At 43.1% G+C, this 13,217-nt stretch overlaps 1 protein-coding gene across 9 annotated transcripts in view; it reads left to right on the top strand.

Moving 5' to 3' along the window:
- Window positions 1-13,217, top strand: part of AMBRA1 (autophagy and beclin 1 regulator 1) — a 182,206-nt gene that overhangs the window by 70,867 nt on the left and 98,122 nt on the right. For 7 of the 9 annotated variants that reach the window (XM_047775859.1, XM_047775858.1, XM_047775861.1 and 4 more), the window contains one exon: window positions 1,483-1,659. The exons of the other annotated variants lie outside the window; for them this stretch is intronic. In XM_047775859.1, the coding sequence (XP_047631815.1) occupies window positions 1,483-1,659 (177 nt within the window). The remainder of the gene's footprint in view (window positions 1-1,482; window positions 1,660-13,217) is intronic. 9 annotated transcript variants of the gene reach the window in all.

Here is a 13,217-nt window from a genome sequence, read left to right on the forward strand (position 1 = left end):
GATGTTTGTAAATACTTTTCCTACCATTTGGATATAAGTATTTCTAATTCTGTTCTCAATCAGTTTTTTCCAATTTCTATATAAAAAAAAGATACATGTTTTTTCCTTCTATGTTCAAACATTATAGAGGTAAAGGTCCTTAGGAATCCTCATTGGGATTGATGTGTTTTTTGTTCTAATTACAGAAATACATAGTTTAACATACATATTAGTATATACATACCATTCTTTAATTTCTCCCCCACTTAAAATTTTATTTTAGAGGGCTTTCCTTGTGCATATATAGGGATAATTTATTCTTTTCAATTGTTACATAGTGTTTGTGTAGATACAATTTATTTAATCTGTTGATGGGCATTTGGGGTGTTCCCCAGTTTTTCACTAGTGCCAACTATATATATGTAGTTGTGTGTTTCTGTAGGATAAAATTCCTAGTGGTGTTGTTGACTCAAAGTGTATGCCTCAGGCAGGTTTTAAATCTTGAAAATTCTTAGTAATCTACTTAATATTATACTTGAAACCCTTTTCTGTTGTTCTTCTCTCACTTTCTCAGTTCACAGCCTCAAATATATAAGTGTTGTGAAAGATGGAGGAAAAAATTGAGAAAGAAGGGAATGTGTGAATTCTGTGGGACACTAGACATTTCATGGAGTATGAAGACACTGAACCATAGTTGGAAGAACACAGGTCTAGACTAAGTGTTTACTGAGAACAGCTGGTGTAAGGGAGAAGAGAGAGTGACTGTTGTCTTCTGTGTTGCTTGGTGCCCACCTAGCCTCTGATGCTCTGTCGTAGGAAATAGAAAAAGTCTATTTTTTTTTCTTTTAGATTTTCTGCTCTCCTGAGTATATTTTACTCTTAGTCTCTATCCTGAATATTTTCTCTGTGTTAAGATATCTGAATAATCTGTAAAGGAGAGATAAGAGGTTCAAAGAGATAATTTTAAGGAGCAAGGACAAATCTGGACAAATCTAACAAATATTTGTTGGAGAAGAAAGGAGTCCTGGTGAAGGTGATGCCTAAAGATGCCTTCCTTAGTCATCTTAGGTTCGCCATCTCTTGGCCTGTTTTCTCATCTATAAAATGAAAGAAGCTGTGGTCCCTTTCATTTCTTATACTTTGAATATGGATGATGAGGAAAAGCCGTGAATCTGTATAAAGGGTACCCTGAGAAGTTAAAAGGGGTCCCTTAAGAAATTAAAACCAAAGGTCCAGTGTTAAACCCTTGGGAGGGGGCAGCTGTTGTTCAGATGATGGCTGATCAGACAGCCTCTGCGCCTCATCTTGGTGCAGAAACACTGGTGGTAGTCTGATAAGCATATTGTGCACTACAAACCTCCTGGTGAGTTAAATGCCCTTTACTTTTCATGTCTCCGGAGTTCACCTCAGCAGGGAGTTGCGATGGGAGAGCAGGATTTACTGTCTTTCACAGTCTTCCCCACTTAGTGCTAGTTTGTGTTTGTCCATCTCTGTCTCTCTCAGATTATCTCCTGCTGCGTACTACGCCCAGAGGATGATCCAGTATCTCTCCCGGAGAGACAGTATCCGCCAGCGTTCCATGCGCTACCAACAGAACCGCCTCCGTTCTTCCACCTCCTCTTCCTCAGACAACCAGGGTCCATCAGTCGAGGGAACCGACTTGGAATTTGAGGACTTTGAGTAAGTACATCCTCAGCTTGCTTTCTTCTCCCTCCTCCGCAGCTGTCAGTCAGAGCTTCCAAGTTGGTCGCTGTCTGAACAACAGTGGTTGACATTCTTGCTTCAAGCCCCTAAGTTATTATTTATGAGGAATAGGATGGGGTGAGGGACAGAGGGTTAAAATGCCCGGGGCACTGCTGCCTCTGGCAGTTGCAGTGCGGATGCACAGAGCCTGTGGGGAGAGACAGCCTACTGGGCCCCAGGCCAGCCCGGGAGAGGATGGCCACTGCTCTTTGGGCAACATTTTTATTTGCCTTTTGTGTGAACAGCGACTGTGGAAATGTTCTCATGGCCTGTCTTCACAGCATCAGGGAGGCAGAAGGGTTGGTGTTTTTTCTCGTAAGCAGAATAGACATAGAGATTAAAAATAAAGAAAATACTCCTTGCTCAGTGGGTTAAGGATCTGGCATTGCCATGAGCTATAGCGTAGGTCGCAGACGCGACTCAGATTCCAAGTGGCTGTGGCTATGGCGTAGGCCGGCAGCTGTAGCTCCAATTCAACCCCTAGCCTGGAAACTTCCATATGCCATGGATGTGGCCCTAAAAAGACAAAAAAAAAGAAAAAAGAAAAAGAAAGAAAGAAAGAAAATACTCGGATTTCTGTAAGAGACATTTCCCTAGTACCCTTGATCACACTGATTCTCTGGGGTCCTGCTCCCTTGCCCAGACACTCTTAGTCTCCCTCCACCCCCAGTAAGGATCCTTTGGAAGTTGCCTGTCATATTAATATGTGGGTTGAGAGAGATGATTCCTTGCTCTTCTGGTCTCTTTGAGTGGTTGGCTGGGGTACAGAGGTGAGCTAAAGGAGCAGTGTCGGCGCCAAGCTCCAGGATCGAGCTCCCTGGTCTTACTGCTGGGTCTTGCATGCTCTGACCTGCTGCTCCTGACCTTTCTAGCCATTTGGTGTGTTTCTTTCCATCCTGAAACTGAGCTTTCCTGGCTTGTATCACATTGGACATTTGGCTCGTGTTTTGATTCCTATATTTTGATATTCTCAAAAAATGCAAAACAAGAGAGAGAGAAGGGTGGTGGTTAAGCATTTTTTTCCCCATCTTTTTTTGCTGGCAGTCCTGGAATAGGACAGCCTGTCAGTCATCTTCCTTTTCTCCTTGCTTCATCTTGACATAGCGTGATCAGGTCTGGGATCTTAAGAGCTGCCTCCCTTCTACCTTTCTCTTTCGTGAGCTGGATAGTCCCCAGGAGCCATCTTGCAATGGACCTTTATGAAATGTTTGAGGATAGTTTTGCCAGAGAGGACCGAGGAGGTGGGAACACCCTTTAAACCAGTTTGCCTTCCTGATACAGTCCTTAAACACACTAGTAATTGTGTAGTTGGAAGCAGAAGGAAGAGTCAGTGGGAGGTTCATTTGTCTGAGGAAGACGTAAATGAGAAAGAAATTCAGGGCTGCCTTGAAACAGCTGTGCTGTGGCCAGTGGAGCAGGGGGGCGGCGGTGGGCTTCTCTTTCCAGCTGCAGGAGCAGGGCCCATCTGGTCTGTGACTCTCGGCACGAGTCCTTCCACCTTAAGTCCCTGTTAGGGGAAGATGGACGCAGACACGGCAGTGAAGGGAGTCTACCCTTCCTCAGCCGGGCAGGCACCTACAGGGAAATATCTTCCCCTGTAGATAAGATTATTTTTCCAGCACCGGGGTTTATTCAGGGAAGCAATTTCAACGCACAATGCCGAGGCTGCTGGGACCTAGTGCTGCTGAAAAGCCTCAATAATCCCGTGGAGCCCCGGGAGCTAGTGAGATTGCATAGCCCTCTCTCCATGCACGTTTGGAAGGCTGTCATCTCTTTGCCGTGGTGGAACGTGGGGCTCATGTCTTTGAGCTGCATCTTGCCTCGTGACTTGTCCTTCACAATGGAGTTCTGGGTTAGTTTAAAATGTTCTGTTCTCATCTTACCTTCTCTTTCTTCTGTTACCACCTCCTCCCTTTCCCCTTCCTTCCCCCTCGATTTTCCTGTGTCAGACTGCCTCCTCCTTGTGCTCCCCACAGCCCACCTGTGCTCTCGCCTCCCCCTGGCTTCAGCACGACCTGAATTTACACTGCCTCACCTGTGATGCACTGACTTACCGTTGTTTTCACCTCAGGGATCTCGTATTGCTCCCTGGTTAGTAACAATAGGCTAGTTTCTCTAATGTCCCTCCGAAAGTCCCTCCCCTGGGTGTTTGCCTTTCTTCACGGCTGATGCAGACTATAATCTTGTTTTTAATAGCAGCTGTGGATTAGTCACTCAATATTAGCAGTCCAAGTCTTCTAGGGAAGGCTGGTTGGTGCTGAGTTACCATCGGCTCATTCTTCGTCTCTTTCTCCGCCCTCCTCTCCCTACTGTAAACTGAGGGCTGCTTGTGGCTGCTCCTCTTCTCTTGATTTCTAGGTGCTTTGAGGAGAGAGAAAGTGAGAAATTAGGAAATGTGCTAATTTTATCTGCCCTCAGTCCTTTCCTTGGCTTTGATAACTAAAAGGAAGGTTTCAGGCTTGTGTAGTCATAATTAATAGTTTTTTCAGGTAGAAGCAGATAAGTTAGATATGGCCTGGAGTCCTCCTAACACTTAGGGTACCATTCAGAGAGACCGTTGTTCTGCTGGGTATCCTCACCTTCACAGCACAGCCTTTGACACCCCACTCTGACCTCGTCACTCTCCTTCCATTTACTAGGTCATAGATCATTTTGTCATTCTCTAGCTCATCCCAGCCGGGTGTGTGGGGTCTCCAGAAAACAAAAAGAGCTGTTACCCAGGTATCATCTTTTCTGGTTCTCTTTGATCATCCATTGAATGAAAGGTATCAGCTATCATATTTTTCATATGGACTAAATTACAGTGTACATGCTGTTTGTAGTATATATAAATATATTAACACACATTTTTTTAAAAAGAAAATCTCGTTTACTCCTTATAATAACCCAGTGAGATAGGTGTTCATTCTACTGTGGTATTTTTAAAAATTAGGATCCTGAGGCTTGATGAAAATCAGACACGTGTATTGAGATGAGAATCAGAAGCAAGAATATCTACTGTCTGTCTTTAGTGTTCCGCAGGTTTAAAAACCTTTAAAAATGATGTACAACCATATTTGAGCCCTTGCTCTATGAGCTTGCTATGAAACAACACTATCAAAATTTGCTGTTAGGGAAGGTAGCTGTGAAGGTTGGTCAACATCAGGTTAAATTTTCTGTTATTTTGTGGTCTGGATTAATGACCATCTTCCCAGACAGGCATCTTCTCTTGCCATTCGTGTCTGTCTGTGGCAAGGATTGAGACTGCAGCGTCCCTGTGTTTATCAGAATGCACAAACAGGACGTCCAGAAACCTGCTGTCAGCAGGTCTGTCCTGAAGCCCTCAGCACCTGTCTTTGCATAAAGATGTTCACAAGCAGGGGAAGGGTGTGGCTGCTCCTGACCCTGCTGTCTGCCTGGTTTGGAGCTCAGACCACCCACTAGAATGTAGATAGCAAATAAACATAAGGAAAACTCTCGGGTTTTTTGTTTTTGTTTTTGTTTTTGTTTTTGTTTTTTTTAATCATCTCTTTGGAAAGAGGGAAGGAGGGCTTTTATGAAGCCCCAGTTGAGTGCTGTGTTCCCATAATTTCTAAGGCTTGCAAAAGAGATGGTATCTGTGACTTTATGACTATTGTTCTAGCTATCCTCATCTACCCTCATCTTATCTGTTACTCTAAATATAATTATAATTCCAGAATCATCTCCAGTTCATCTTTCTGCCTCTTTTTTTTTTCCTTTTTTTTTAGGGCTGCACCTGCAGCATATGGAAGTTCACAAGCTAGGGATCAAATTGGAGCTGCAGCTGCTGGCCTACACCAGAGCCACAGCAATGTGGGATCTGAGCCATGTTTGTGACCTACACCATAGCTCATGGCAGCGTTGGATCCTTAACCCACTGAGTGATCAAACCCAAATCCTCATGGATATTAGTTGGGTTCTTAACCCACTGAGCCACAATGGGAACTCCCTCTTTCTGCCTCTTTTTATAATTGCTTTGCCTTCCAAGGCAAGGATACCCTAAGCTAATGACAGAACTGGAGAAGCTTCAGATTAGATCAGTCACACATACCTCCAACACTTCTTAAAAATTGTTGCCAGCACAGAGAGAACAAGTCCTTCATTCACAGTTGTGACACTGGCCTGTACTTTGGAAAAATATGTCAGTGAGAATTCTGCTCTTTCAGCCTTAAGATGAAATCTCTTTAAGTCAATTACATTTATTTTGTTAACTCTTCTAATTTATCTGGTATTTGGTTCCTTTTACCCAGAAATCCATATTTTCCATATGCGAAAATATTTCATTGTGAATATGACAGTCATTTGGGGCCGCCAGGATGGGTTCTGGTTCCTTCATTTGGCATGGTGTGTTCCAGCACTGCTGCACACATTTGTGTGGAGATGCCTCGGCCAGAAAGAGCTTCTCCCTCATGGGCCCCTCGCTAGACATCTTCCAGCAAGGAAGACAGTAAAAGGTCTTCTTCGTATATAATGTAGCTCAGGAAAGTTCTGAAGGCTGCCGTCTGATGGAGTGTGGCATTCGAGAATCTGCTCACCTTAATATCAGAATTTAATTTCTTCATATACCCCGTTGCCACGATTGAAACTTGGTTGAGTCACACGAAGAAAATATAGAAAATATGTTAGAAATCCAATAACACTGCTCTTATCATCTGTCTTTAGGTGAAATCCTGACAACTTTGTGAGACTCCTATACTTGTGTCAACTTCTCAAGGCTAGAAATTCCAGTAGAGTGAAGCCACGTGTCCTTGGTAGTATTTGCTCCTCCTCTTTCTTCTGGGCCCTGAACTTCTAGGACTGTTGTGGGAGTCACTGACTCCTGATACGAGATATGTAACTTGTAGCCGAGGAAGGAAAGGGTCAGTCTTCAGAGGAGACAAGGGATGTTGTCTTCTTCATTTTGAGATGGGGTTGCCTTTGTCTCGTCCTTTGACTTGCAAACCACAAACTCTTGGGTATTAGAAGTGCGAGAGAAACCATAAGGAAACACACGGTAATTTTTCTTTTTACAGACTGGGACATGCCCAAACAGCCAAGAATCAGGCAACCAACTGCAGTCATTGAGTGGTAGTATTGTAAGAAGTAGTTCTGAAAGTGGGATGAGATAAGAAACCATTCACTTCCTTTTTACCAGAGTTTTAAATAATTTCATTTAATTTTGTAGTGGTTGACTGTTTTTACAAGGTGGGTTTATAAAAGTTGTAGTATTAAGTCTTAAAATAGGACTTCTTGGGGGTTCTCATTGTGGCTCAGTGGTAACGAACCCAACCAGTATCCTTGAGGATGTGGGTTTGATCCCTGGCCCTTGCTTAGTGGGTTGAGGGTCTGGTGTTGCCATGAGCTGTGGTATACGTTGCAGACTCTACTTGGATCTGGCATTGCTGTGGCTATGGTGTAGGCTAGCAGCTGTAGCTCTGATTCAACCCCTAGCCTGGGAACCTCCATGTGCCATAGGTGTGGCCTTAGAAAGCAAAAAAAAAAAAAGTCTTCTGGGTATACTTAGAAGAAAGGCAAATAAATGTACAGCATAGAAACACATAACAGCATGCAGTTTGCTAGGAATTCCCTTGTTGACAGGTATGGCCAGGCTGTTAAATCCAAGATATGAGCTCTGGCAGGAGGTGAGCTCTGAGAATTAGAGTGGCACCAGATCTTGGGGTGTCTTTGTGCCTTGCAAAGGAAGTGAACTCTATCCTGTAGGTGAGAAGGAGCCATTGAAGAGGTTTAAGCTGTGAAATAACATGATTGGATTTTTACGTAGTATCTTTCAAGATAAACTCTAATAAGTTACCCCTAAAGTAGAAGACAGCAAGTATGAAGGGAGAGAGTACTTAAGGAGGTGTCAGAAGGCTCCATGGATTTCATCAGGGCGTGAAGACCACATAGCACTTGGATGGACTGATGTAGAGGATAAGGGTAGGAAAGGAGATTCTAGCCAAAGGAGTAGCTTAAGCAAAAGCCTGAACACAGAAGATTTACAGGGTTTATTTGAAGACCTCGCATAGGTCTGTGGCTAGAGCTATGGGCTATTTGTACTTTGAGAGAGAAGACTGGAGAGACCTAGACAGTGGAGGGCCTACAAGGCCTGGCTGAGTAAGTTTTGACCTTATTTTTATCTGGGGGCAGCCATTATTTATACACAATCCCCCCACCCCCACCCCGTACCCGAAGCATTTCCCAGGTCAGGGATTAAATCCAAGCTGCAGCTGCCATACCACAGCTGCAGCAACTCCAGATCCTTCTAACCCACTGTGCCAGGCCAGGGATCGAACCCACACTGCCTCAGAGACAATATCAGATCCTTAATCTGCTATACCACAGTGGGAACTCCTCAGTATATATTTTAGGCAGTGAATCCTGACGGCATTGGTTAGGCAAGTAGCAAGTGTATGGATGCAGGAAAGCCAGTTAGAAAGCAGTGGGCGAGATCCATGCAAGAACATCTGAGGACTGAATGTTAAGTATTGGGTGTAAGAGGCCTTGGTGTTTTCTAAGAGTGGGGCCTGTTTGTGAATGTTCCTGGTGGGGGTGAGCTGTGTGAGAACTCAGCTGTCTCACTTCCTACTTCTCCAAATAAAATGTTGCTTAAGTCCTTTTTTACTCTTACTGGAACCAATTTTGAACTAAGTTTATAAATTAGCAAGTGACTCCTAGATCAGCTGTGGTTGGAACTGGGCTCTCTTGTCAGTGCCTGCTGGCCCCCATAGCCCGACAGCTATTGTCTAGGGAATAGCCCTGGGTTCCAGTTCTGGCTGAGCCCTGTGATTTGTCATTTGATCTTAGGCAAGTCCCTCTCCTACCCTAGGGCTCAATGTCTGATCTGTAAAATCAGATTAGGTAATCTCTGAAGTTTATTTTAGCCCTAAAGCTCTTGGATTTTTATTGGAGCTAAGTATCTTAGAAGAATTTCCCTTGTACTCAGCAGAGGTGGAATAATGAGAAGTGTCAGAAAAGTGGGGAGACTTATTGAGAATAGGATATTTGTTACCTATGGAGCCCAATACATTCATAACTATATGCCTACCTGAATTCTAGCTCTTTCCTGAGGGTTTTTAGTCAGTAGCTTAGAAATATATAATATTGCCTGGCAGCTTTTGAATTAGTATTCTTTCTGGGCAAGTGAAATACATATGAATATTTATTATGAGGAATGGTAGGAGAAGAGAAAGAAAATGGAATGTGTCTGAATTTAAAGAATTAAACAGGAGTTCCCGTCGTGGCGCAGTGGTTAACGAATCCGACTAGGAACCATGAGGTTGCAGGTTCGGTCCCTGCCCTTGCTCAGTGGGTTAATGATCCGGCATTGCCGTGAGCTGTGGTGTAGGTTGCAGACGCGGCTCGGATCCTGCGTTGCTGTGGCTCTGGCGTAGGCCGGTGGCTACAGCTCCGATTCGACCCCTAGCCTGGGAACCTCCATATGCCGCGGGAGCGGCCCAAAGAAATAGCAAAGAGACAAAAAAAAAAAAAAAAAAAAAGAAAAACAGCCATGAGGAAAGGGGGGTGGGAAGGAGGACATAACTATCACTTAGATATATATATATATATATATTTCTTTTTTAACATAAAATGCACAATAGGAACATGGATTTGCATAATTTATACAGATGAAATTAAAGGTAGAATAAGAGAGGAGAGGAATTTGTAAGTGGTAATTATCTGTTAGATTACTATTCCTTGGAGAAAAATTAAGCCTCTGCAGTTCCACAAGGCCTGTGCTATTAGGTTTCCCCCATGAATGGTATCAGCTGGGCCTGGGCCTGCCTCCCAGAAATCTAAGCCCTGACGTGTGCACCGTCCTTCAGGGGAGAAACTATGGCCTAGGGCCTAACCAATAGCATGTGAGTAAGGAAAGGACTTGGCCAAGATAACTGTGCCGTCCAGGGGCAGGAATACTAACTAGCTAAGCCTTCTTTTGCCTGGAGATTGATTAGAAACAGAAGAGCATGGAGAAACAGGTTTTGTTTTGTTTTTTAATAGCCTAATTTTCAGCAATGTCAACTGTGTATTGTCAAGAAGACAATGACCTTTTTGAACCTTTTGAGCTTTTTGCTGCCAGAGCTTCATTTATAAAGGCCCAAGTCAGAGTCGTTTGTCCCTGAGTAGTAATGGCAACCTGACTGTCTGGTCAGGACTCAGCAGTCTGTAGGTGTATTTTCCATTCCTTTAAATTACAGCCTCTTTCTCAGGCAATTAATCCCAGGCATTTAGCAAGAGTAGCTGCTGTGTTTCTCCCTTGTTCCAGAGATGCATTTTCTTGTATTTGGCACTTGTCTTGGATGCTTAATTGTTTGAAGGGTGTTTTTTCCTTATAAAATCTTTTATAAGAAAGTCTTATTTTTTTCCTCTCTCCTTCCCAAATACCCCTCTGAGAGTTAATCAGAGATGCACAGAGTTCAGCAACTGGGAAAGCCATTAATAACTCAGCCAGCTTCTATCCTGCTGGCTTAAAGGCAGCTTCTGGCTGATGAAATTGATGAGGATTTCTCTGGTGTTTCCCTGAAAAGTATTCTGGTGAGGTAGAGTCCTCTGATGGAGGAGCAGCACAAGCATATTTGCATACTCTGGTCTTCACAGGTTTTTTGTTTTTGTTTTTGGTTTTTAAGCGCCCCTTCCCCCCCTTGAAAAGGGCATGTGATGTCACATTAGGCCCCAGTATTTAGCACGGTCCATTATTTTCCTAGGTCTCCCTGGGTCTTTCCTTCTCCCACTGCTCATCTGACATCTTCTAGTCTTCAGGCTCTGCCTAAATTTGCTTCCCTCATCTCTTGGAACTTTGCTTCATGTTATTCTTGTGTCAACACCGAAGTGAGTGACAGAATCCATGTCGTTCTCTAGATTGAACAGTATTAAGGACTTTTCTTGAAACTCTTACCACTCTTCCTCGCCCCTCTCTTCTATCCCCCCTGCCCCCACAAATATCCTTTGCATGGGAATTTGTTTCCCCATCCCGGCTCCTTACTTTGAATCTTCCCTTCTTTCATAGACTCTAGAGTCATTAGTTGCTCTTTTCACCTCTAGTTGATTCGGAGCTGTGCCCTTGGTCAGGGATTTTTGTGTGTCGGCACTAAAACTCAGGGCTTTTCCCTTCTTCTTGCCTAACTTGTTCTTTGGTTGGACATTCCGGCCTTTGCCTCCTTACCTATTCATGTTTTCAAGGTTTTCCTGGTCAGTTAATGTTTGAGTTGTTACTGTGATAGGCTATTTTCTTTTATGCCTTTTTTTTTTCCTCCCATGGCAGCATCGCATTTGTGTATTTGCTACCTTTTACATTCTTCTAAGTGTTCTGGGTACAATTCTGTCATTTCTTTGTTAACATTCTGAGCACGATGTCTCCATCATTAGTGAGGATGTTAAGCTGAGGACCGGCAGATACATCCTCACTCAGTTAATATATGGCCTCTTTTGTGGGGCCTAATGTAACCGTCAGTCTGAGACTTTGCTCATGTCTGAGCTGGATGATCTCATTCTTATTTTCCTCTATATATATCCTCCGGTAATCTCTAAATAACATAAAGCCATTACCTCTGACCATGTTTTGCCCTCCCTCCTCCCCCTTTTTAAGTAGAAGGAGAAATTGAATCAGAAAGAAGTTAATTGTTTTTAGGTTTTAATAACAATTAAAAGAGGCTTGTGATATATGTCACAGGAGCCCAAATTTCCTCCCAGCCCTGGTTTGGTCCGTTTTTCTAAGTTGTCTTCGTATGTCCTTTCACCCGGCCCTGTCACCTTTGGGCTCTGGCAGCTGCTGGTCAGTACTGCCTAGTGCCCTCCCCTCCCCGTCCCTGCGCTTCAGCTCTGCTAATGCCACAGTACTGTTTGTTGTCCAGAGGGAGAGGGCTCCTTGGCTCTTGCAGGAGTAAATTGTCAGTTCCACAATGTGATTCTGGGAAGGGCAGCTTTCTGTCATAGCTGTAGAATAAAGTAATTGGATTTGTCCCATGATGCTTCTTTCTGTAACTTAATTTTCAACCTTTTTGAGGCTTAGGACCCTTTCCCCCCTTAGGTCCCTTTTTAAGTTCAAATATTTTCTAGCTCCTCTTGAAATAATTAGTTGTGCTTTTAGTGCCCATCAATAAGTAAAATATGCTGTTATGAAAATCTGTCATAAATTCATTTGTGCTTTAACTGAGCTGGTACTGGATCACAACTTAAATCTCCATATATTTGAAAAATAATATTATACTTAATTTGGGAGCTGTCTTATTGTTTGATGTTCAGCTACTCCTTGTGTCCATATGGCTACCAAGACCTTATACTAATTTGTGGGTTCCTGAGAGCTGCAGTCTGTTGTTTAGGAACCTCTGATCTCATTGTTTTTTTTTAATCCCCTTTGCACTTTCCATATGGTCTTAGCTCTCTTTGCCTGCCTCTCCCTTCATCTGCAGAGTGTCAAGTCAAAGGAATATGAGATGTTAAAGAAAACAATAGTATGCTTTCTCCTCTAGGAAAATAAAAATTTAAGTATTGACTTTGAATAGATCAGTTTCCAATATCCCTGATATTGATTTGTCTCTAAATGTTCAGCCTCCAATTCCACTAAGATGTAAAAACCTTCCTCAGCTTTCATTTTTGGTTTGTAAGGCTCCAAGTAGTGCACTTGAAAGCCAGAGTGTTGTCTTAACCTTGGTACCGGGGCCAGTTTGAAGATTATCTCATTAAGTTGAAGATAATCCAAAGGGAGAATTCAGAAAATACCCCAAATCAGGCTCTCAAGAGGTTCATTTATTTTGTGGAGTTGGTTAAGCAGCTAATTAACTGCTCTATCCAGCCAGTGCCCTTTGGCTTATTGTTCCTGTGATGCATTGGAAACTAAGCCACGTGAAGTTTCTGTCTTCTCTTTTCTTGTAGGAAGCAGTGAAGTGTAGTGGAAAGAGCAGGGCTTCAGAGTCAGATGGGTCATCCTTGAATCTTGCCTCAACCACTTACTAGTTGTATAACCCTGGGCATTTGCCTCTCTGGTCTTTAGTTTCCTTATCTATAAAATAGAGCTATATTTTATAAATGAAATCTAAAAATAGATACTTAATGGGAAAGCCAGAAGAATTAAATGGGATAATGTATTAATAACCTTTAATTTGTATTAGGACTTAAGAGATGTTTAATAAATGGTGGTTATTAATATTACGTTAACAAACCATAAAGAAAACACTAGACTTCTTTCTTTCTTTTTTTTGTCTTTACTAGGACCGCACTCGTGGCACATGAAGGTTCCCAGGCTAGGGGTCTAATCGGAGCTGTAGCCACCGGCTTACACCAGAGCCACAGCAACTCGGAATCCAAGCCGAGTCTGCAACCTACACCACAGCTCACAGCAAAGCCAGATCCTTAACCCACTGAGCTAGACCAGGGATCTAGCAACCTCGTGGTTCCTAGTCAGATTCGTTAACCACTGAGCCACTACGGGAACTCCTAGACTTCTTTCTTTTAACTCAGACAACTTGGTTTAGAATCGAGTTGTCAGTTGAGTAATCAATCTTTATCATTGTTAATTTTTC

This window comes from Phacochoerus africanus, chromosome 4 (genome assembly GCF_016906955.1).
Source record: "Phacochoerus africanus isolate WHEZ1 chromosome 4, ROS_Pafr_v1, whole genome shotgun sequence".
Lineage (NCBI taxonomy): Eukaryota > Metazoa > Chordata > Mammalia > Artiodactyla > Suidae > Phacochoerus > Phacochoerus africanus.